The sequence below is a fragment of the Rhipicephalus microplus genome, chromosome 7, assembly GCF_043290135.1.
Source record: "Rhipicephalus microplus isolate Deutch F79 chromosome 7, USDA_Rmic, whole genome shotgun sequence".
In the NCBI taxonomy this organism is placed as follows: Eukaryota; Metazoa; Arthropoda; class Arachnida; order Ixodida; family Ixodidae; genus Rhipicephalus; species Rhipicephalus microplus.
The window spans coordinates 133,317,007-133,341,708 of record NC_134706.1 but is presented as its reverse complement, the minus strand read 5'-3'; the positions used below and the strand labels follow the sequence as shown (position 1 = coordinate 133,341,708).

Sequence of the window (24,702 nt, the reverse complement as noted above, 5' to 3'; positions counted from 1 at the left end):
TATGTCTCGCTCAGCTGGTGGCGCTAGTGTGAGTGACAAGTGGACAGACAGACGGACAAACAGACCGACAGACATGGACAGAGGAGGGATGGAAGGACAGACAGACAGGCAGGCAGGCAGGCAGACAGACAGACAGACAGACAGACAGACAGACAGACAGACAGACAGACAGGCAGGCAGGCAGAGAGATGGATGGATGGACGCTTGGGTGGACGAATGCATGCACGGACTGATGGGTGGACATACAGACGAACGGACAGACGAACGCACGAACGAACGCTTTGCCCCTCTTATTATCATTCACTCTGTGGATATGCTGTGATTTTTTCGCTATAAATTTCAGCTGGGTAGTGTTCATTTGTTTCACATATTCATCTATTTATTCACAATTCCAGAAGTTAGCACTCAACATTAAAAGAGTTGACTGTTGGCGAAGTTGGTGTTTTGACATAGCGAGGACAGAGCGTTGTGCCTGTCCTAATCTGTCCTTATCTGTGTGCTGTGTTTTATGTGCTCTCACGATAGCATTGAATACTTGACAATTTTTGTGCTTATATTGTTCGATGTACCTTTGACATCTCAACTGCATTTTAAGCTTGGTAATTGTATGGGTCATATTTACTCATTGTCTGTTCCACTCTTGTCAGGTGGAGAACAACATGGTGTGGCATTTAAAAAGCCCACAATTCCTGTTACCCCGAAACTAGCTACACAGATGCGATCACGCTCTGCTTTCTTGAGAGATCAAAAGCGTAAAGCAGAAGAGTAAGTTATTTTTCCTTTTTAAATTTCATTATCTCTTCTTTCTTCTCCATGTTTGAAACAAACAAAAACAGAAAGTTGACCATTGACCTAGCTTTTTAAAGCACTGACAAGTCACAGATGCTTTTATTGTTCGGTGGCCATTGTCTATTAGTAATGAAAGTGAGGAATAAAATTTTATTGATCTCATTTCAGGATGGTTGTTTCCAAGCACACTGTAGCATTCTCTGAAAGCTGCACTTGTTGAGATAAACAAATGGGAGCTCAGATTAATTTTGGACATTTCTTGTTGTTTGCTTGATTCCAAATTCAAGCATCTATCGGCACTTGTAGTTGTGTAGCAGGAGCCAAGAAACGTTTTTTAGTGCCACGACCTTGCCCTTTCTTGAGGTTGCACTGGCCACTGAAAGGGACTGTTGGTACCGGCAGTTATTGCTGTAAACCGTTATTAATCATAGACAGCTGAGATGTGTACGTGAAGTTCTTGTTAGCTTTTGCTTTCTTCACTCTCAATGCTGTGAAATGAAACTGGCTGTTCAATAGGTGGAAGATATCTTCTGGTTTGATGTAGAATACCTCTGAAGTATGTCTGTGAGGATTCAGAGGATCGCAGCAGTCCTCTTATAATTATTTCAAATCTAGGTACTGTTAGTACGTCACAGCCTTTATACTTTGTGCTTTTTTTAAAATGTAGAAATGCTTTTTAAACTTTTTATAAGTTATGCAGAAGTGCACGAGAGGGTGAGGTGATAGGACTAGAAAAATGTGGACCATCTCATCGAACGGAACCCTGATGGGATGCGAAGCAGTGGCGTTTCACATGGGTGGCATCATGGGTTGAACAGCGCTGATGCGGGTGCTGTGGTGAGCGCTGGAAGATTCGTTTGAAGAGATGGGGCAGGCGTAGGTCTTGCAGGTGACATGTACAGACATGTTTCAATGTATACATTAGGCGCGCATTAGGCTTATTGCGCATAAACCGACAAGTCAGCGGTGTAGTGAGCGGTGGTCGCGGCAGGTGTTGTTGGGTGAATGAACGAGGCGGCAGCTGCGAGTGCGGGGCAGGCGAAGAAAAAAGTGACGTCAGCGCGCACCGCGAGGGGAGCATGACATTAACGCGCAGAACCGGAGTGACCTACTTGGCACTGGGCCAACACCTGCAGCACGTTTGTTTGGAAGGACAGCATTACACGGGCTAATCAAAGAGCTGCTTCGCATCTAAAAGATATCTTGGCTACTGATATACTACTAGAAGCACAGATCAGTGCTCGAATATAGAATCAAGCGAACAAAAAGAAATATCCAAAAATAGTGTGAGCCTGCCCCCCTTCCCTGGTCCCTGCCCCCCTCCCCTTCTCTGGTCCGTCTAAATCTGCCAATTACTTCAAGCGGTATATAAGGTTTGTCAATCTGGGCCAATGCTTAGATATTAGAAATGTTAAAAAAAAAATGAATTGACAGAAATGTTTAAAAAAAATGAATTGACAGATCAGGCAGCCAAAGAATCTGTTCATATATATAAAACAAACCAAAGTCAGGTGTATAATGAAGTCAAGGAAAATACTCTTCCAGTTATTGGTGAATCGTCAAGGTTTTTCAAGATCACAGTGCAAATGCTGGGGATCACATCTGTTGTCATGGTAATCTGTGTGAATGGACGGATTTCTAGCACTAGGCTAAAAAATTCGAAGTAAACTTTTGCTTGTCAGTATCGTACTGAACCATTAAATGTTTTCTTATTGGGGAAAAGTGGTACTTGCTTTGTGTAAATTCAACCAGGCATCTTTTAGAAGAGACAAAAAAGGCAAAGACAAGGTATTCGGAATGGTCACTGATCTATAAACAATGCATTGCTTGCCAATCTCTGTTGTTCCAACTTCACTGCTGCAAGTATGCGGCATGCAAAGATAAGCAATGTGTAACTGAGTGTGTCTCCTCAAAAAGTGTGTGTTGATGAGAAACTAAACACTACACTTAGCCAATGAACATGTTGAATATTACTTCATGTCAGGCTCTGGTGAAGTGATTAGTTAAATGTTATGCAACTAATACAAATCCTTGCAGTTGTGTTTACTTTTATCCCATGCAATAGACAATGTCATAGTGTTTATGCTCATCCACTTTGCTGTTCTTAAAGGGACACTAATGTCAACAATTGACATCACTGTGAAAGCTCAATAAATAGCAACATCTAAAACAACAATATTTTCAACAGCAGTGCTCTATTTATTGAGAAACCAAAGTAAATGCACGAGAACCCATGTGCTATGATTGGTAACTCTCAAAATGATCCGGATGACGTCAGAGCTATGGCCTACAATCAATCACTAGTAACAGAACCAGATGCCCTAAATGAAGAACCTTCCGCGCATCAAGAGAGGCAATAAAATGCTGCTTGTTCGTTTATGTTTGGTTCATGGAAAAAAAAACCGCCAGAACCGCTCTGGGCGAACGGTGCAAGTGATTCAAAAGTTCAAGTTTCGCCTGGCTATATTGGACATGTCGTGCCAAATAGTGGAGCCCAGTTAAACCAGTAATGTCTGCCATCTCAAAGTGAATGGCAAGAAATTGTTGAATTGCCGTTGTTGCTGCTGTGGCTCCCACTACTTTCGTTCTGCTGCTGCCGGTATCAGCGGCCGCACAGTGAAGCCAGGCAACGTTCTGCATGGCAACAGTGACGTGAGACGTTTCGCTTGGAGGGGTAATTTGAAGTGCGTTAACCTGATGCGGACCACAAAAACGTGATTTTATTTCAAAATAAGCCCTTCCTTAGCACGAAAGTAACACAACGGGGTTTCCGAACCACCATTTTAACTATCAACATTGACTTAATAGTTGCCTTTAGTGTCCCTTTAAGCTCTACTGATATGAAAATATTGGACATGAATACCTGTCTGCCAGCAGCTGGGAGAAGGGTTGTGGCTTAGTGAAGTGAAGAAGCGAAAGAGACGGGGAAAGAGGGATTGTCGGAGTGCTCTGCTGTGTGATGCGAGTGCAGGCATTACCTTCTGCTTTTTGCGCTACGCAGAGAGGACCGAAGGCCTTGAGTGTACACAAAGGGCAGGTTTCTCTGATGGAAGTTTAAGTGCCTTCAGGTAGTATGCGAAAGGGTTTTGGCCAGTCGCCAGCTCATTATAAGATCACCTGCTATATTTGATGCCATCAGGCAAAAAAAGGGGTTCCACACTCGTCACGGCTGTGAGCGGCAAGGACTAACACTATCTGGCTCAAATGCATAAATATATCCGATAAAGTGGACGTGAGGAGGACCTCCATCGCTACTCAGTTAATAGAGCAATTGGACGCTTTATTGAACGGTTGTATGTTTGGTTCCTGCCAATGGCACATTGTCCTTTCATGCATTTTATTATTATTTTTTTCATTTGTACTATAATCTCCTATATTTTCCTTTGCTTGATTCTCTGTCCGCTCTAGATAATGTGTGTTTTTCGAAGGGCTTTTCATAAAATTTTTTTGTGTAGCCATTCTTTGTTAAATGTCATACTATTCTTGAGTTAGGAAACCTGCTCAATATACAGGCGAAATTGAAAGCACACTCAACAATCTCCTTGAGCAAACATTAGAAGAAACAGCTAGGCTCTTCCTTATGTTGTACACACAATTTTCACTCATGGCCACTATTTATGCGTGCCTTTCTTGTAGCACTTGTTCTCTCCTTCATTCAAACATGAAGTACTCTGTTCAGATAGAAACCTTCTGAGTTATCTTTTGTTAAAGAACAGTATGAGAACTTGGGAGGACACAGACACATTGTATGAATGATGCTTGTGTTTGCTGTTTTATTTTTTGTCTGCTACGAAAATTATGTACCAGCTAGTAAAAGTTGCAGCTCTCATACATTCAAATCTTGATACAGTGAACCATGATACAACGAAATATTAGTTATAACAAAAGTAAATGAAAAATAGTCTTGCAATAGGCATAGTGTTAGGATTATGCCCTTTTAACGAATTTTCAGATATAACAAACCTATTATTGTGTAAAGTGCAACTTTGTTAAAATCAGGTTTGAGTTCGTGTAAAACTTCACCTTAAGAACACAGCTAATGAATTTTATTATATGGTGTCTTGGTCTCTTTTACGGGTTACTGCGGACTACAGCAGTTTCATTTTTTTTTTTCTGTCTTACTTCATTGCTCATGGCAGCTTTCACATGCCTCTTCTCGATGGGGTATTTGGTAAAGGGCCAAGAATAATTTTTGCTTGGCTTGCGCAGGGTCAATGTCTCTGTCAGCAGCTCAAAGAAGCTGAAGGTAGAAGCTGTGAGAGCCAAGGCTAAGGTAGCGCCAGGGTCAAGACCAGCATTGCGTCCAAAGAATGTTGAACAAGACCTCTTGGTTTCAAAGCTGCCAACAAAGCCACCCCAAAAAAAGCTTGCCAATAATGTGAGCATATTTTTTTGCATTTTTAACAATTTTTTTGCTTGGTTTGCAGTTTTTTCCTCAGTGTGACTGTACTAGTGCTCTTCTTTCACCTTGGCGATTCTTGCAAATTTCACCTGCTGTTCTTTCACTGTGTTGCCCAATAGCTGTGTATTTTTCTCTTCGAATATTCAATTCACAACTTTTTATTTTCTGGCATCAAGTGCTAGTAATTTTAACATTGGGCTATAGTCTCGTCTTATAAGCTCAGTGCAGCGCTGCGAAGGCTACGAGGCTGCTTAGTCAATAGAAAGAGCGAAAATCACTCACGACGTGTTCGTCCTCTTCGCGTCATCTGCTCAACGTCATAGCATCTGCACTCACACTCTGGGTGAGTAAAATGAGTGCATGGTAACAGCTATTGCTCAAAGCATTGGGCAGCAGCGGCAGTGTCGAAGAAAAGACATGGTGCCACCTGTAACAGACCGGACTATCTGCTGTCAGCATTCGCCTTGGGCGATATTGTCTCCTCCTCCTCTTCACCGTTTCGTGCGCTTTACTTTCCTTCCTTTGCTTCTTTCCCCCTTCCCCGCTGTGAGCGCGGCTACTTAAGCCCAGCAAATAAACGGCCAGGGGTCATTCGTCATGGCGAGGCCCAGCTAAGTGTTCATCGTCGTCTTGTCTCTGAGCTAAACGTTACATGGTGTCAGAAGTGGGGTCTGACGTTCGAAATGGACCTTGTCAAGCCACCGGAACCGCTGCAACTGTCCGGCAACATCAGGAAAAACTGGCTGGTATTCAAGCAGAAGCTGCAGCTGTTCATCACCGCTACGGAACCGGAGAAGCCCCGCCTATCGGCCGTAAAAGCAGCGATTCTTCTGAGCACCGCGGGGGACGAGGCGCTCGATGTCTACAACAACTTCTCGTTTGCTGCAGGTGAGAGCAGAGAAGATTATGACACGTTAGTGTGGAAGTTTGAAGAATATTGTGTCGACCAGGGTAATGAAGTCTACGAAAGGCACATTTTTCGACTGCAAACACAGGAAGAGGCCGAGCCTTTTGAGCGGTTCCTACAAGACTTGAAAAAGCAAGCAAAGCTGTGCAACTTCGATACAGTCGAAGAGTCCATGATCAGGGATCAAGTGGTGTTTGGGACAAATAATGCGAAACTTCGAGAAAAGTTACTGAGTGACAAAAACTTAAACTTGCAGAAAGCAGAAGAAATTTGCAAAGCCGCTGAGCTTGCTGCCATTCAGAGCGCAGCATGGTCAAATGAAAGCCTGCACATTCACTTTGCATGCCGCACACACCGCACGAAGTTTGCGAATGGAACTCGGTGTCGAAATCGTAACAAGGTACATGCCCCCGAGCGGTGCCCGGCGTATGGAAAAACTTGTTATGCATGCAAGAAACGAAATCACTTCGCCGCATGCTGCAACAATGCGCACAGGATAAGTGAGGTTCACAAAGCCGAAAAAAGCGATGAAAATTTTGACATCTTGGGCATCAGCATTTGCGGCGTCACCGGAGACATAGGAGCGGATTGGATGGTTCGCGGAAAAATAGCTGGTCAGGAGATACGATTCAAGCTTGGTAGATACCGGGTCTCAGGTGAATTTGCTGCCCCTAACCCTGTTCAACCGAATCGCCCACGCAAGCACTCCGCGAAAGAGCGCCGCTGTCCTTACCGCATACAACGGCAGTGCAATCAAACACGTTGGCGTGGCGACCGAAGATCTCGAGATAAGCGAAGCACAGCATTTAGTCTCGTTCTTTATCGTGAAAAAGGGGCGCCAAGCCATCCTTGGCTTAAAGACATGCCAGCAGTTTGTACTGGTACCGGTGACGCCGGACGCCGTGAATGTAGGCAATGAGCAAACGAAATTTCAGCTTGCATTTCCTGACCTCTTCAGCGGCACCGGCTGCGTCAAGCGACCCTACAAAATGGTGCTACGAGAGGATGCCGTTCCAGTCGTGCAGCCTGCCCGCAGAGTACCCATAGCGTTGAAAGGACGCCTGTGACAAGAACTGCAACGAATGGAAAAGGCCTCAAACATCGTCAAGGTGGATGAACCAACTGACTGGGTGAGCCCCCTGGTAGTTGTGCACAAGAAGGATGGTACCCTTCGCATTTGCATGGACCCTAGAGCAGTGAACAGGAGCATTAAGCGGGAGCACTATCCTATGCCTTCACGAGAGGACATAGAGAGCGAGCTGGCAGGAGCACAATACTTCTCCCGGCTCGACGCTAATGCCGGCTTTCATCAGATTCCTTTAGATAAGGCCACTTCACGAATATGCACTTTTGCGACACGATTTGGGCGGTACCGTTTTTTGCGTCTGCCTTTTGGACTTTCCTCAGCCAGCGAGGTGTTCCAGAAGACTCTAACAGAGATGTTCGAAGGGCTGCCGGGAGTGCGCGTCTACGTAGACGACGTTTTAATATGGGGCGGCTCAAAGGAAGAACACGACGAACGCGTCATTGCAGTGCTTAGGCGGGCGCAAGAGGAAGGGCTGACATTTAATCCAGCTAAATGCGTGTTCTGCACCACGCAGGTTGCATTCCTTGGCGATGTTATCAGAAGAGACTGAATTCGTCCTAGTCCCGATTTAATCGAAAGCATCCGTGCCATGCCAGCCCCAAAAGATAAACAGGGTGTGCGCAGATTACTCGGGGTTGTGAACTACTTTCGGAAGTACCTGCCAGCTTTGAGCGACAAAACAGCGTTGCTGCGTAGCCTGGTGAAAGAAGCATCGGTGTTTGAGTGGACAACAGCCCATGAGCGGGAATGGGACCAGATCTGCGCAGCGCTCGCTAATCCTCCGTTGCTGGCTCTTTTTGATGAAAAAAGAAACACTAAGATAACTGCGGACGCCTCAGGAACAGGTATCGGCGCTGCCTTATTGCAAAGACATGGGGATGACTGGCGCCCAGTGACCTACGCATCAAGAGCGCTGACACCGAGTGAAGAGCGATACGCCCAGATAGAAAAGGAAACACTGGCAATTGTTTTCACTTGTGAAAAATTTCATCAGTTCGTGTATGGACGAAGCATTACGATAGAAACTGATCACAGGCCATTACTTGCGATTGCTGAAAAGAACATTGCAGATATGCCACCCAGGCTACAGCGGTTTTTCATCCGTCTTATGAAATATCATTTTTTGTTGCAGTTTGTACCTGGTAGGGACCTGTTACTCGCAGACCTGCTGTCTCGTGCCGCACTACCAACTGGCGGAGGCGACCAAGTCGAGGACGTGGATGTCCACACAACGCAAGTAGTCACCAGCATCATAAGCAAAGCGATTATGTTGCAGCTGCAGAAGGAAACCCTCGAAGATCCTCTTCTCAGCCGCACCATGAAACAAATGGAAGATGGCATGGCAATAGACGGCGTACTGAAACCGTATGCGGAAGAGCTATCCGTGGTCAATGGAGTGGTGCTAAAGGGTTGCAAAGTTGTGGTGCCTAAATCAGTGTGTGCGGAAATTCTTGAGCGAATTCACGAAGGCCACTTGGGTATGAACAAGTGCAAAGCTAGAGCCCGTAGACTGGTTTTCTGGCCGGGAATGAGCAGTGACACTGAGCAACGAGCACGAACGTGCAGCGTATGTCGAAAGTACGCATACAGTCAACCGAGTGAACCCCTTCTGCTACTGCCAATGCCCGACCGACCGTGGCATCGCGTAGGCATAGACCTATTTACATTCGCTGGAGAACACTACGTAGTTGTGTTTGATGCCCATTCTAACTTTCCTGACGTCGAGAAACTCAGAGGTACCACGGGGGCGGAAGTAATCGACAAGATATCTGCTATCTTCTCGCGATGCGGCATTCACAACCAAGTTTGCACCGACAACGGGCCTCAATTTGCATCCCGAGAGTTCGCGTCCTTCGTGCGCCGATATGACTTCGAGCATATCACCTCAAGTCCAGAGTTCGCACGGTCAAATGGCTTAGCTGAAAAGGGGGTACAGATCGTGAAGCGTATTCTAAAGAAAACCCACGAGTCTCGGGGTGATGTATGGCTTGGTCTGTTGGCTTATCGATGTTCTCCCCTTGACAGCGGTCACCCACCCGGAAAATTACTGCAAGGTCGCCGCCTGCACGCCACTCTTCCAGAATACAACGTCAACGGAGGCATACCCGTATGGAAACAGCGACAGTCTTCCCGAGGCAGGCCACTGCCACCCTTGGAAGCCGGAAATATGGTCCGGATCAAACATGGAAGCTGGTCATGCCGAGCGAAAGTGGTACAAGAGACTGCACCACAATCATACGTGGTAAGAACGGAAGACCATGGGCTCCTGAGACGGAACCGACAGCACTTGCGGCGAACGGATGAAAACTTTGACACTGAGGTCAGCCCCGAGGGTAATCCGAACCCCAACGCGAGGCCCCCGACGAAGTTCAGTGATAGACACCGAGGCAACACCACGCCGGACAACCCACTGGGAAGTCACCAGGTGCAACCAGCTCAGCCAGAGGAAGATTATAACGCCACCATTTCTCCAGACACTCCAGGAAGCCCACTGGCTGGCCTGCGCAGGTCAGGACGCCAGCGCAGCGAACCGAAGCGCCTTCACTACGGGCCATCCTTCCATCAAGTAAATGAGTGCAAAAGAATCAGTGTTTTGAAAATGTGTGAAAAGAAGATGTAACAGACCGGACTATCTGCTATCAGCATTCGTCCTAGGCGATATTGTCTCCTCCTCCTCTCCACCGTTTCGTACGCTTTACTTTCCTTCTTTTGCTTTCTTTCCCCCTTCCTCGCTGTGAGCGCGGCTACTTAAGCCCAGCAAATAAACGGCCAGGGGTCATTCGTCATGGCAAGGCCCAGCCAAGTGTTCGTCGTCTTGTCTCTGAGCTAATTGTTACAGCACCTGTATAAGCCGGCTTCTCTCTTCAATTTACATTGTCGTCGTGCGTTGTTTGGCCCACTAAGTCTAAACTATTACTTCTGTTCGCATTAACAGCAATGTATTATTGACTGTTTCGCACGCTTTCGAACATTTTTAATTCTTGCCAGCAGTGCCCTGTGGGTGTGGCTGAACAAACGGCTGATATCAAGAGCAAAGACAAAGTATGCCTGATACTTAGTCCTTGGCTTGAGATGGCACGATGCAATAGTCGACTCTACCATTTATTTATTGCTTTCAGAATTGTCGAAAAGTAGCTAGGGCAAGTTCGAATGAAAGTGGGCAGTTGCGTCTGCATAGCGTCGCCATGTTGGTTTGCCATTGCAATCGTCGTTGTCCTTACTTTGCCTATTATAGTGCATTTACAAGCAGAACTGTGTTTTGATGTGCAAGCGCGTGGCTCGCTCACATCTCACAGCTTGCACCCTGCTGCAACCAGCCTATAAGATAGGGTATATACAACAGCACTGTTTTGTTATTTCGCGCTTGTATCGCCACTTCAATCACAGAGTATGCAACAAAACCTCGGTCATGCTCCCGCCAACTAGTGGAAACTAGCTTTTTGATACTGCATTCTTGACATCATCAATCTTCGTGCTCATTTTCTTTTGACATGCTTCCTAATCTTACTTTTTCAGCCAGCGTTGAGGGATGTGTCAAAAAGGCTAACGGTCGCCATGTCTCCAGCCTTTGCACTCAAGTTGCGAAGCGAAACATGGAAAAAAAGAAAGGAAGCGGAGCAGAAAGCAAATGGACCTACTGGAAGCAGCGCAGTAAGCTCTACCTTAAAGATGTCTGTATAACAGCTTGTCCTGTACTTGTTTCATGAAAATGAAACCCATATACAGAAAGAAAAGGCTGGCCACGATTGCTTTATCGGCACACTGAAAGAATGTTTTCTGCGAGCATGCTTGGTGTTGTGACTCCATACATCAACTAAATCACTTCTTGGTTCTTTTGCTCCTTTTCTTCTCCAAGCTTTTTGACGTGCCTGTACTTTTTTCGCCCTTTTCAGGCTATCAGCCTTTTGTTTTTTGTTCTCCTTTTTCATGCCACCTGTGTTTTGCCACTCACTAAAAAATTAATGATGCATGAAGTAACTGTATAACTATCCCAGTGCATTATTATACAATGCGAAATTCTTTTGCATGTCACTGGTGTAACCCTATGTGGGAATAAACCCTTTTTCTTGAAGAGAATGAAGATGCTACATTTGCGTACACCTTCTTCTATGCATAAACATTAAGAGCCTTATTATAAGCAACAAGTACAGGAAAAGCATGTCTGAATTTCATTTCTGATAAGAAGCCTCCACAATTTAGAAAAAGAAAAGCAAAGGACAAATACTGTTGAAACTTAATCTAACAAAACCCGAGTTTATAGAGTTCCCAATCTGATGGAAAAAAAAATCTTCCTTTCTACATTCCCTAGCACGTATCCATTTGGTTCAGTGCTGTCGTTAAACCAAATTATCTATATTAACTTGGCACCAAACCCGATTTAACAAATGTTTTCTCGAAATTAATGGGTAAAAAAAGTGATTTCCTTCTATTTGGGGTACAGGCGCATGTTTTTATCTAGTATTTAGACTAACGCTATTGCCTTAAACATCTAAATGTAGGCCCGTGTGCTCAGATTTGGGTGCACGTTAAAGAACCCCAGGTGGTCGAAATTTCCCGAGCCCTCCACTACGGCGTCTCTCATAATCATATGGTGGTTTTGAAACGTTGAACTCCAGATATCAATCAATGCCTTAAACATCTGGCCATTTTAGTTACGACCCTGGCTTCATTTTGATGAGGCTCTACAACATGTGTATGCATATACAGAGGGCTCAATTGGTGCTAGTGCGTTCATTTACCACATGGGATTAGGGTTGGCAGTGGTTTTGTTCTTTTCAAAAACATGGTGGTGATTGCTTTTGACATTTCCCAGTTTATGCTGCCAATATCACTGATCATTTACTCACGACTTTCTTGCTCGGCCTGCTTGCGCTGTGACTGCGTTCGTTTTCCCTGTTTTCGCATATCAGCAGCTCGTAACAGCTTCACGTCATGCCATCTCTCTTCCCTGGATTTTACACGTGGGCAGGCGGGGGTTAGCGGGAAGTACAATGTGGTAGGTTTTGCGTGTTGCTATGCTATAATTTAGACTTGGGATGACAGAAAATTTTTTTATTGATCTTTGGGACTCCCGTGTTCAACAAAATATGTGTATTTTGAGTGTAGTGATGGCATTGGTAAATTGAGTTTCAACTGTACAAGATTTTAAAAACAAATTAAAACAAATTTCGGCAGTTTTACCCAGTGTGAAATCTTCAGAAACAGCAAAGCTGTGGATCTCCTGCGGGTCTCCTGTGTTTTCCTTGTGATTTTCAGTGGCGTTTTGTGTCCTTTCTTAGGTGTCTGTAGTTATCTCATTTGCTGAGTAGAGATGCATGGGGAAAGATCTGTGGCAGCCGCTGTCGCACCAACCTCCGCTACAGTGACTTTAAGTCCTATTTATAGTCAAGCTACCCCTTCTTGCTTCACTGTGTGGCAGCCATTTCGTTTCGCACCAAGGCAGTTATGCCATCTCTTGCACTATCTGGGAACCGGTTGTCGCGGTGCTACTTTAGGCCCTATTTACGCTCGAGCTACCCTGAGCCGTTTCACTGTCGGCTACCACTTCGTCTGTGACTGAGGCAGTTATGCTGCTTTTAAGAGTGTCTGATAACCGAACGTGATACACGGTGCCACCTGCCATCTGCAGCATAACACTTATGTACTCCATTTGTACTCGTGTCATAAGGGTTATGATTGTGGAACATTCCCCGTAGTAAAAGAAATCATGGATCACATGGCTTGCAGTAGTTTTCTAGATCATGTGTCATCGAACAGTGCACACAATGAGTTGCCCTACATGCAAGCAAGTTTTTTTTTTCTTTTTGTCCACGTGATGATTGCTTTCCTCTTGCATTCTTTTTATTTTGCATCATTGGCTCATAAGAGAGAGAGAGAGAAAAGAGAAAAAGAAAGGCAGGTAGATTAACCAGATGCTAGGATTTGGTATGTTCATAGGTATTCATGTTGCAGTGATAACCCTGGTCAACCATACATACTGAATAATGATAAGCAAGAGTAACGCAATGGATTTTAAAGAATATAGTACCTCATCTTGCATTTTCAATAATTATTTGGCTTATGGGCATTGTTTTTTTATGCAATGGTAGTGTACTAAAACCTCTAATATTGTGTCTGAATAACATCTGTGAGGCAGTTATTTTGATAGTAAAGATTGTAGTAAAAATTAAGTATTGACAGCTGAATTAGCAAAAGCAGTCCACGCAGCGAACCAAGATGTGCTGTGACGAGATGCAGTTTCTCGGTTGTGTGCTCAATTTTTTTTTTTTAATTTCAGCGTTGAGCCTTATTGAAAAAACGACCAGAGTTGTTACTAAAATAACCTGAAATGGGATTAACCGCACTGTATACCCTTGTTACACGGTCACAAACTAGGGTTGCCTCCTTTTCCAGAAAAAAAAAAAAAACGACCGTCAGCGGGTGGTCACGAAGTTGAGGTTGTGTGGAAAATAAACAAAGTCCATGTGAAATCTTCGACATGTGATGACATATATTGTACCCGTCTTCAACATCAACACAATATGTCCACGTACATACAAACATAGAATTGAGCGAATCAATTAGTCTCTGGTGGCAAGCGCACAAATATCATGAGTCTTACAATGATTGCACTCAAAACGAGCGTAAAATAATTATGTTTGCTGAACAAAATATTTGCCGCCGAGGTTTTCAGCCAAACTAAAAAAGTGGGTGCTGAAATCCATAGACACAACCTTAATTTCAGACAGAAACTTGCAGAATATAATAAACTTAATGAGTTTTTCACAAACCGCCACGCCTTGAACTAGCAAGCTTTCAACTTCTTCAAATGGCCGTGCCTGGAATAGACGTGCCAACAATGCCATTCCGTCGCCCGAGTCTCTCAACCTGCTCAGCCCCCACTACGATTCCTAAAAGCACTACGAGTGGCACCTGCAGCGAACAATGTTCCCAAGTGGGATAAAGCCCCTAAATAAGGCGTAACATCTCAGCGTCTTTGTGGAAGAGGGAGAGTGGCATGTAAAGGAGAGGTAGAGAAAGGGAGGTAATGGACACGAACACGTGCACCTTTCAGCCGCGGTGCTCGCGCTGGCGTACAGCCGCCGCACTCAAACAAAAATATGGCCAACTGTTCAAAAAAGTGTGTAATAAAGTCTGTTTATCGGAATAGTTGTGTCTTCCAAGTAGAATTTCGATGTTTTTATTATTTTTTCTGAGCTGTTCAGTGCTCCTTTAAAAAGTATGCAATGCATGTATACCTACACGTGGAATAATGTGCAGTACACTCACAACGCATAAACAGAAATAGAGAAATCCTATGTGCTCGCCTTCTTCTATTCGTGGAACTTGAATATGTACTTAGAATTCGACTTAGCGGCCCGGAGGAGCTTCTTGTTTTCTCTCGCTATCTTTATGAATTCTTCACAGCTGTACACTAAATTATACCACACGCAAAGTTATGCTTTAACCATTAGGACGTTTAGCTGGTTTGTTTCATCCGTTCACCATTTTGCGATCATGCTGAAGATGTTCCAAGAACGCATTGCTGTAGGGAATGGAGTAGACATGCTCCATTAGGTTCTGCAAGAAGGGGCATTTTAGCTCTCTTAAGAACTGCAGCCGCATCGATCTTGATTTCTTTTCACATTCTACAAGTTCAGGCAGAGCACCCTTCAAAAAACAAAGCTCTGAGTAAAGTTCGTCTCCTTCCTCTTGAAAGTCAATGCGAAAAAGGTTGCTCGAATTTATTACCATCAAAAAAGTGGGTGCACCTTTGTGCAGATCCAATTCGGCGAGCATCTTAAACGGAGAGTTCTCAAAGTCAAACCACTTTTCGAGGTACTCAAGGGCCCTGTCATAGACATTGGCATATTCCAGCTTTACAACTTGTCCACCAGGAAGGATTTCAAGTCCTAGATTAGCCTTGACACCAAAGAACATATCATCCCTTCGATTAATCAGCTGCTTTCTAAGCTTAGTCATTACAGTGTAAAGTTTTGTCAGCTCAAGGTGACTCTTTTCGAGGCTGAGGATTGCTGAATGGAACATTGCAAGGAACGGGTGCATGAAGTACATGTAGCACTCCCGAAGCGTGACACTCTCTGAAAGTCCATCGGCTTGCTTGCCTATGAATCTCCAGATTATTTTTTTTGCACTCCTTCTCTCCTTGACTCTGAAAGTATGACTTGATGGTTGTCCAGTTCTTATTTAATCTGTCTAAGGCTGTAAACAACCTTAACCAGCGGACCGAAATATGACACAAAATTTTGCTATATTCTTTATCACAAAATTCAAAGAACGTTTTCAATTCCTCTACACATTTCGAGCTACAAGAAAATTCTTTGAATGCCTTTAGTACAAGAGTTTCAACGTCAAACTTCAAAGACTTGACTGCGTGCTTGGCAGTGTTATGCACAACATGGCAATTGCAGTTGGCCTTCAACAAAGTCGGCTGATCTCTCTGCATGTTCTGGAAAACTAAGTTATGTTTCCCATAATTCACAGAAGCATCATCCGCCCTATATGCTACAGCTCGCTCCAAAGAAAGGCCTACCTTCTCCAAACTTGTTGCCAAAAGTTCGCAGATGCCGCTGGAAGTCTCTTTCAGCTGCTCACAAAAATCGATGAGAGCATCAGTTATTGCGGCACCACTCACATCGTAGAAACGCACTGCAATGGGGAAAATTTTTCTGTTTCCCTTGTTGGAAGCGTCAGTGGAGAGAGCAAACGGAAGGTTGTGGCTTGCTGGACAAAGTTTTTCGACTATGCACTCCACTGCGTGAGGCGCCAGTACATCTTTCATGAGGTGTTCCATGTTCGTTCTTCCGATTCGCATCCTGGAAGCAATGTCTGAATCCGAGAAGACTTCGGGTGCTAACTTGCTGCCACAGTTCATTGACAGGTAACTGTAGTTGTGCTTGATTCGATGGAATGTGGTGCCCAGTTCTGCAGCAGTCACGTTATCTTCTGCGCTAGAAATGGCTGGAATAAAGAAATTTTTGACAGTAGCCGACTGTTTTGAGGCGAGGTTCTTCTGTTTATGTTTCTGCATTGATGCATGATACTTCACAGTGCTGACGCCATCAAATTTAACCATAAACGTGCTTGCACATATGTTGCACCTTGTGGCATTGGCATCGTCGTCCACGGGCAGAAGCCAGCTCTCATACTCGCGTTGAGATCTCTTTCCAGAATGTGCACTGCCGTATTTTTCGCCTTTTCAGGGGTGGAGAATCTATGCTCATGATGAAAGCAAAGGAAGCATGTAACTAACTACTGATACTGATTTACGTTCCGTTCCAACGATCAGTGGGCTTGAAGGGTTCTTGCTTCGAGCTTTTATGGGTACATAGTAGAAAGTGGTTTTCTTCAGTCCTATCGGGAGCACGGCACAGCGTCTTGGGGAAGAGCAAGGAGGATTGATTGAGTGTGCGTGCAAGGCCTGCCTAGACTCTTCGCAAGCCCTGGCATTAGAGGGAGGGCGATGTCTCCATAGAGCGGTTGGTGTTTCCTGTTGCTGCTGAATGTGCCAAAATTCGAGGAGGAGCCGCCGGTGAGGGTTCCTTTTTTTTGCCAAAAGCATCGCGTCGTCAGGATGGGTATGGTGGTCAAACCACTCGCAGTGTTCTGCTACTGCGCTCCGTTCTCGGTTCAAGTGACGGAAGTTATTCTTGTGCTGCCGCATTCTTTCGTGGAAGTTCTTGGTTTCCCCAATGTAGGAAGCGGGGCAGTCAGCGCGATCCGGTACACGACGCCCGGAGCTTTTTCTGCAGGTGCGCTATCTTTAGACCGAGAGATGAAGCTGCCGATGGTGGTGGATGGCTTGTAGGCTGCGTCGACCTCTGTGTTTCTCAGTATACAGGATATTGCTTCTCTGGCACAGGCGATCGATGTAGGGGATTGACTCGCGGTGTCGGTGTGGCGACGCAGGTGTCACATTTCCCCCGTCTCTCCTCTTTCCCTGTCCCTTCTTTCTACCTGCGCAGTCAGTCCCTGACCGCACTGGTGGAATTCTTCAGTCAACAGGTGCGGCGAACATGGAGAAGAGTAAAAAAAAAAATAATTGGGGTACGATGAGCAAAAACCTGGCCAATGACGGCCGGTCTTGGGTGCGGACCGGCAATTGGCCCCTTGTTTAAAAAATTCACCCGGCCGGTCCTAAACTGGGCAGGTAGCAACTCTATCACAAACAAACTGTTTGAACTGTACAAATGTGAAACACCGTAAAGGAGCTTCGTGGTGATGGAGTTCTAGCCATGTCACATGGCTGAACATCTCTGAACGCCGACCTCAAGGAGCCCATTAAATGCTGCTGCACCTATGTTTGCATGCAAAATATTGGATTATATTGTAAATACTCTACATCATAGTATATTCAATGTAAAATCTATAATTTATTGAGACAGAAAAACACAAAGATATATTTCCAGCTCTTTTCACAGAAGTGTGTACGGGTAGCACATTGACAGCAATGTTTACAGGGATGCTAGCAACGCTGCACTTTTGTTTCGGAATGTGTTTGCGATACTTTGAGTGCTGGCTGTCAAATGAACTGCGAGTTGTCATTGATTTCTTTGAAATTGTGCTACCTCCTCAAGCACATTGGCCTTCCAAAATCAGATGTGCCCAGGACCTGCTATCAGTCCATGCAACCCTTGCGACCCTTCAGATGTTCTCTTTTATGTTCTCAACTGCAGCCAGCATGACTGGAATAAGCAACAAAGCTACAGTATCTCTATATGTTATGACCTTAGGCAAGGTTAAATGAGAATATAGTACACTGTAATAGGAACACAAGATGCATACGCACGCTTGTTCAAAATGGTGGCGCAAGGGTTTCTCACGAGGCACACTGTAGAGAGTAGGAGTATTCATACCTGTAGCCATTTTATATGTTGCATTATCAGTTGTTTATACAATTAAACAACTTACAATAACGGTAAACTTATTATTGTGCTGACTGGAACAATACTCTATATGCATCCTTTTTTTTCCGTTACTACAGCTAACTGGGGATGAGAGTACTCCAATCCTCCGCAAATGGGGATGAGCTCTCTTCAGCAAAAGCTCCGTTTAACTTGCTTCATGTAAGGGAGACTGTGTGAATCGGAATATATTTTCTGCGATGTTGGTGTTAAAAGCAGTTCACTAGCAACAAGTGACAAGGATTTTTCATTATTGTGTCTTTGATTGCAGTAAAGACTCAAGAATGGACGATCCAAGATCTCTGTCACTGTGAAACAAACTTTATTACAGTCATACCCGGATATATCAAATCTAAAGGGGATCATAAAAATGTTAGATGTATAACAAAAGCATATTCACTAAAATTTTATAGTTGTTTCAGGTGTTAGTCAGGTGCATTTGTTATGCAACAAAAACTAAATCTAATGGAACACGATTTTGCAAAGTTCTCAGTCTAACAAAGAAACTTCTATTGCCCAGCAGCGACCCATAGTGTCCAACATTGCCATCATTCCAAAGTAACAAAACTAACTAGATACCAAGCTCTATTTAACCAAGCATTTCAAGAAATAAGCAAAAAGGTTGTGATTTCTTTCCAATTTTCGCACAACTGGTTTTTCTTCGAGTATGTGCATTGCTGCTCTTGCGTTAAAACATCTAGTCAACGTAGTTTTCGTGTTAACTTTATTTTGACGAAGTGGCATGCTGCGCCCATGCACAGAGCTATGGACCCAACGTTCAGTAGCGCTCTTATGTACCACATGATGCCAGGGGTAGCAGGGCTTGTTTCTTGGAACCTTGTAGCGGCTTTTTCGTGGTTTACGTGACAAATGGCACAGATCACCTCCTCGCACACTCGCTGCATTAATTCTCCACTTTCTGTTTGCACTTTGAAAGCCTGTCATAGTTTCATGTGACCAATTATCTGGCCGGTATGGCTCCTGAAGGCATACGCGAGTGGCAAATACAATGGCACGCTTAGCTTTTCAGTGTCGCTGCATTATAATTTCGGATTATGGGAAACTGAAAAATCGTTTTTTGATTTTACCAACTTTTGAATTTAACGAACCAATTGGAGTGCTGTCATAGCTTCGTTAAACAAAGCTTCGGCTGTATGCCGGCCCAACTGTAGCGTGGTCTTTAGGAGCAGCAGGAGGAGGGGCACTTTGCTCACACTGGAAAATGTCGGCCTTCATTTTCACCGATGCTCCTTTTTTATAACATTATCGCACAGGCACGTCAGATGCACTCTGTCTCTTATCAAAGCTTGAAATTTATGCCGCAGACGCATGCTGTAATGTCTACCTTCAACACCTTTATTCATTCCCAGTGTGTGTATTCTGGTAGCAAAAGTGTCCTGATACACATACAGTATCTTGACATGGCACATCCTTTACATAGAAGCATGTTCTGGCAAACAGCTTGGCTGCAGCAGTGTGCATCAGCAATGGTTGCATAGCGCATTTGCAGTTTTAAATGCAAAGCATTTCTTAGGGAACTGTAGGCACTTCGAGCGTTTTTACCTACGTATCTATCTAGCTGCCTGCGTCTGGGTGCTGTCGATCGCCTCCCTAACTTGGGGTCGACAGAAATTAGTGTGGGAGGGTAAGAGAGTTTGGCATTCGAATACATTTGGCTAGTCATGATAAATGAATAACGTTAAAATTCCAACATGTACATTGTCTCAAACCGTGTCCACCCTGCATGGGTCGTGGGATGCAGGTATGCACGTCATGTGATTCACAGTTTATATCTGCTCAGGAACAGCGAGAACAGACATTGCTAATTTAAATGTGGGTTGTAAGAAAAACTGTCATTGGTAGTGTTGACTTGACAAATTCAAAGAATGATTACATCATGATCCCAGGAGGAATTGAACCCAAGGATTCTGTGCGGCAATCAGGTATTCTACCACAGAGCCAGACCAGGTCTCGAAACTGCTCTGGAAAAGGACCCCATGCAGGAGTGATGTTGGTGAAACGTCAAGTGTGGTTGCAGTGCTTGCTGTCTAATTTTATAATCATTGCATATGTACTCAAATGATGCAGGTGTCATGTTGCCTTAACGTCAGTTCTTTATTCTTAAGCGCCTTCTCCGGTTGTCGGTCTACGTAGCACTAGCCAGCGCTACCATTCTTGCAACCACAATCGCTACATATCAGCTCACCTTTTTTGATGTCGGTAATACCGATGTTGCTGTTGGCATTGTTACACAACTGTGAGCAACTGGTTGTATAAAACATGTGACTGTTCAACACCTATCTGTTTGTGCATATCTATAGCATCATTTTTCAATGTTTCCCTCCATAACAAAAAAAATTACACAACAGCGCCGTTATCTCTGCATGCTTCGCATGACATCCATTCCTATGATATGTGAGATCTGCCTTTTTTTTTTTTTTTTCATTGTCCATTGCAACACATATGCAGAGCTTCGAATAGGTGAATAATGTTTGCCAGGGACTGCTTGTTCGCTCCTAAAAGCAGCACATTTACAGCTATTTTGCATACACTTGTTCATTACTTTCACAGTTATCTTTTTGCAAGTATTAGTGTGTACGTTCATGCCAGTCTCTGGTGTTGCAAGGTGCGTTCGTGTCATAGGCAGTTGGTATTGATACAGCTCATTGAACAGTGTATGTGGCATGTGGAGGTTGATGCGAAGGCTTTTATTTAGCACACTCGAGCAAGCCACTTTGAAGAAGAACGGCTGTTTGGGCTAGTGACTTGAATTCTGTGTTCGTAAGGGTTGCGGCACAAGCACGAAAATGCTTGAAGAAGTGCTTACGAAAGGCTTCAAAACACTTCATTTGAGAGATCATTCAATTGACATTTGTTTTCATCTCTTTTTTTTAGGAAACGGAAAGTACTGCCGGTACCATAAAAACAAAACCTCGTCGAAAAGGTGCAACAGCAATGGGAAAGTCGGGAACATTAAAAAAAAACTACACTAAATCAAAGGCTGATAAAAGTGTTTCTGGTGCAACGACCAGTCAGTCTTCTTCAACAAAGAATGTCAGCCAGAAAGGAAACAGCGCTGTTAACAGTGACAAGGTATGTTCCTACCATTTAGCTTCGCCAAGATAAACCTATTTTTTCCTCTGTTTCGTTCATTTATGTTTGTGTTTTTTAATGTATTTACATCAATAAGGCTTCCAGCTGCATTTTTGTATAGTCTTTCCGAAGAAGCAGTGTGATGGAAGGCCATTTGTTATCTGACGGGGTTGTGAGTTAGCAGGAAGGGGCCAGTGTGACCCTCCAAATACACTTTTTATTGCAATGAGTAAACTGATTTAATTAGACAACCATGTAATTTACATCGGTTCGTATCTATCTTGTTTAGAAGGGAAAAACTCTGGCTTCTGCGGCTTCAAAGGAGAAATCTGGAACCAAAGGAGGTAGTGCAAAGAGGAAGAAGCCTTTGGCAGCAGCCAAGATGACTCGTAGGGCATCCTCATCACACCATGTCAGCACTGTGATAAAGCCACATTTGCAAGGGATTAGCGAAAAGCTGTCGCAACCTGTCAAGACCTTCCGAAGTGGAAAAGTACAGGTCCGCCATTTATGTTCATAAGCCTGTTTCCTCTTTTTTTCCCTTATTTTAATTAACATTTCTTATTTAGTATGTGTTTCAGCCTAAATGTTTACATGTCTGCGTGCTACTTGTCAATACTTTGCCAACAGGAGTTAGTAAAAAGAGAAATGATGCATTCTGTGATGTGAAAAGTTAGCGAAATGATGTGACAGGATTGTCTCCAAGGACAGAATTTGCAGTTTTGCTGTGAGAGGTGCAGCAACACTATAGGTAGTGTGTGTGTTTTTGTATGTGGGTGCACATGTATATGATGTGCGTGCATTGTGTTTGTGTGTGTAGGAGGGAGAGAGAGCGAGTGAGACTAAGATTTCTGGCAAGGGGATCGTGTTTCCTCTGCATTCTTGACATTTTTTAAGTGCACCTTGCATTTCTTTCAGCGCAGTGTACTATATCGCATTGCAGTCGGGGAGCTGTAGGAGGGACACGGCATGTTGGTCACGAAGCGAAATTTTGACCTTCATTTCATTGACGTGTCTTTTTATACCAGCGTTATGACGTATGCATTCTAGGCACATCCTGTCTTTAATAAACAAAGCAGAGAATTTATGCCCTGGCACTTGCTCTAGGTGTCTATCGGCTTCACAAACATTCATTCATTGGTAGTTTATGGTGTGTGTTATAGTATCAAAGGTGGACAGAGATGCATACTGTGACTTGACGTGGCATATCCTCAGTGTAAGTGCATGTTTTGTTAAGCTTGGCTAAACCATTCTGCATCAACAGAAGCTGCAAAGCACATCTTCAGTTTAACATATTCGTATTGTATAGGCAGAGTTGATGATGTGTGAATAATATTGACAGGAGACTCCTCTGGCTCCTGTAGGCACCACATTTAGAGTTACATTTAATGGGATTTTTCTTTCTACTTTTTTGCCCAATATGATGGTGCGCATTTATGGAAGTCTCGGTGTGACATGTATGTTCACATGTTATGCACTTTTCTTAAGATAAAGGTCAGCTGTTGGAACTTTTATTTATGGCAGTCATGTAAACTGCTTCATTTAAACCATTTAATTTAGATTTATGTGCATCTCTTCTATTTAGCTCCAACGCCCCATTAAGATGAATGCACAGGATCGTCCACAGGAAAAAATGAAAGATGAGAAACCTGTAAAGATAGCTGCTACACAGAGCTCGTCAGGCTCTGAGACAGAAAAGGTATGTGTCTGCCTCTGATTCATTGAGATGAACATTTATTTTATCATTATCTTTTTTTTCTCTCATGTGATGTTTTGTGTTTTAATGCTTGTGGGACAGTTAGCTTCCAGCTACATTTTTATGCATTTGTGGGATTTTGCATTTGCTCTTGTGCCTGGTGAGAGTAAAAAGAAAATAAAAAATAAAAGTCATTTTGTTACGTTTTGCATTGGTGAACTGGTAGAGAGGAACCAGTACATACCTGAAGTATGCTTAATAGCATAACGTTTTCGGCAAATTGGTATGTTATACTGTAGTTTTATAGTGTACAAAAGAACACAGAAAGTGAAAGATGTGACGCGCTCTGGCGATACTGTTACTGAAATAGGGAGACATGTATATAGGCAACATTGCTTTTCAACCATCATGACTGTATGCACTTTGCAAATTCACCCATCTTTATGTGGATAGGCGAACTCCTTACAGGAGAGGGCAATCGACGGTTTATAAATATAGTTAACTGCTAGCTTATCAGTCATTTCTGCCTCGATTACTTCGTGGGTAAGCTGACCTCTACTGGTACTGACAATTTAACAGTTACGAAAAATGGCGTGAGCAAGGTATGAACATCGTCACTTGCACCTTCATTACTGCAATTCCTGCAATGGGCTTCGAGGAATCTACCCCTGTTTTCCTTCTTGTTGGAGTAGTGTTTCTTTGAAGGGGTCCTGTAACACTTCTTGAGCATGGTCAGAAAAGGCTGCCGATTGGTAGCCGAGGCTCCCAATAACACGCGAGCCATATGATATAGCAGCGCATGCGGCTTGGAATTTAAAATGAATTCTCAGTCAGTTAATGATTGCTTTCTCTTCTCCTGAAAAATGATGGAAGAAGCTAGAAAAATTACTTGTCACTAGCGTTGAATTATCTATTGCCTGATTTAAGCATGGTGCAGTAAGTTGTGACAAAGATTGCCGCCAGGAGTCGCGACTTGTCCATGTGTGCGCGCGCGGTCTCGCTGAAAAACCATGTATTCAAAGAAAAAGAAAGAGAGGGAGAGAAATTTTGCCCAAGGTCACGAGGTGCATATGCTTTGGCCATGCCATTCCTCCCTGCTTAGCTTCCAGCGCTTTTGTCAGGACGAGGGAAGAGAGAATGCAATTTCAGCGTGCAACAATATTAGTAACTCCGCTCGTACAGGATGGATTCTAAAAATTTTTGGGGCGGTGAATTTGTGAGGCAATAAGCTCCTTTAGTGAATACACTCCTTGGCTACTTGCTGAGCCTCTTTAATTAAACATTCCTTTGCGCACTATCCACTCTAAGCCACACAATTTTTGCCAAATGTCAATGGAAGCTTGTACACAACTGCATTATTGCACTCTATAAAGCTATTCTAAACTTTTTTAAACACGAAGCATTTCTTAGCGAACTTCGGCGACTTTGAGCGTATCTATCTGTCTGTCTGTCTGTCTGTCTGTCTGTCTGTCTGTCTGTCTGTCTGTCTGTCTGTCCGTCCGTCCGTCCGTCCACAACTTTTAGCTCTCCTGGCCGTTTCGATAATGGTATTGATGATACTAAACTTGGTATGTCTAACATGATTACGAAGAACATATTTGACTAGTCATAACTTGAAAAACATGACATCTGTCATGAATCTCATGATTTACATTTCATGGTCCTGCAGCTCTTGCAGTGTTTGTTCACATGGTATGTTGCAAAACTGCTATGGTAGGGCATGATTGCATGGCAAACACAAGCGAGAGACCCTAACATGATAATCGTGACATGCGTGTCACGAAACAACATGACTACATGCCATGCTCATGATGCGCTCGCAGC

At 43.9% G+C, this 24,702-nt stretch overlaps 1 protein-coding gene across 1 annotated transcript in view; it reads left to right on the top strand.

Moving 5' to 3' along the window:
- The window catches only part of LOC119179571 (uncharacterized), a 92,343-nt gene that overhangs the window by 53,233 nt on the left and 14,408 nt on the right, over positions 1 to 24,702 (top strand). The window contains exons 5-10 of the mRNA XM_037430679.2: positions 648 to 765; positions 4,999 to 5,167; positions 10,702 to 10,836; positions 20,985 to 21,182; positions 21,472 to 21,681; positions 22,768 to 22,881. Of these exons, the coding sequence (XP_037286576.2) occupies positions 648 to 765; positions 4,999 to 5,167; positions 10,702 to 10,836; positions 20,985 to 21,182; positions 21,472 to 21,681; positions 22,768 to 22,881 (944 nt within the window). The remainder of the gene's footprint in view (positions 1 to 647; positions 766 to 4,998; positions 5,168 to 10,701; positions 10,837 to 20,984; positions 21,183 to 21,471; positions 21,682 to 22,767; positions 22,882 to 24,702) is intronic.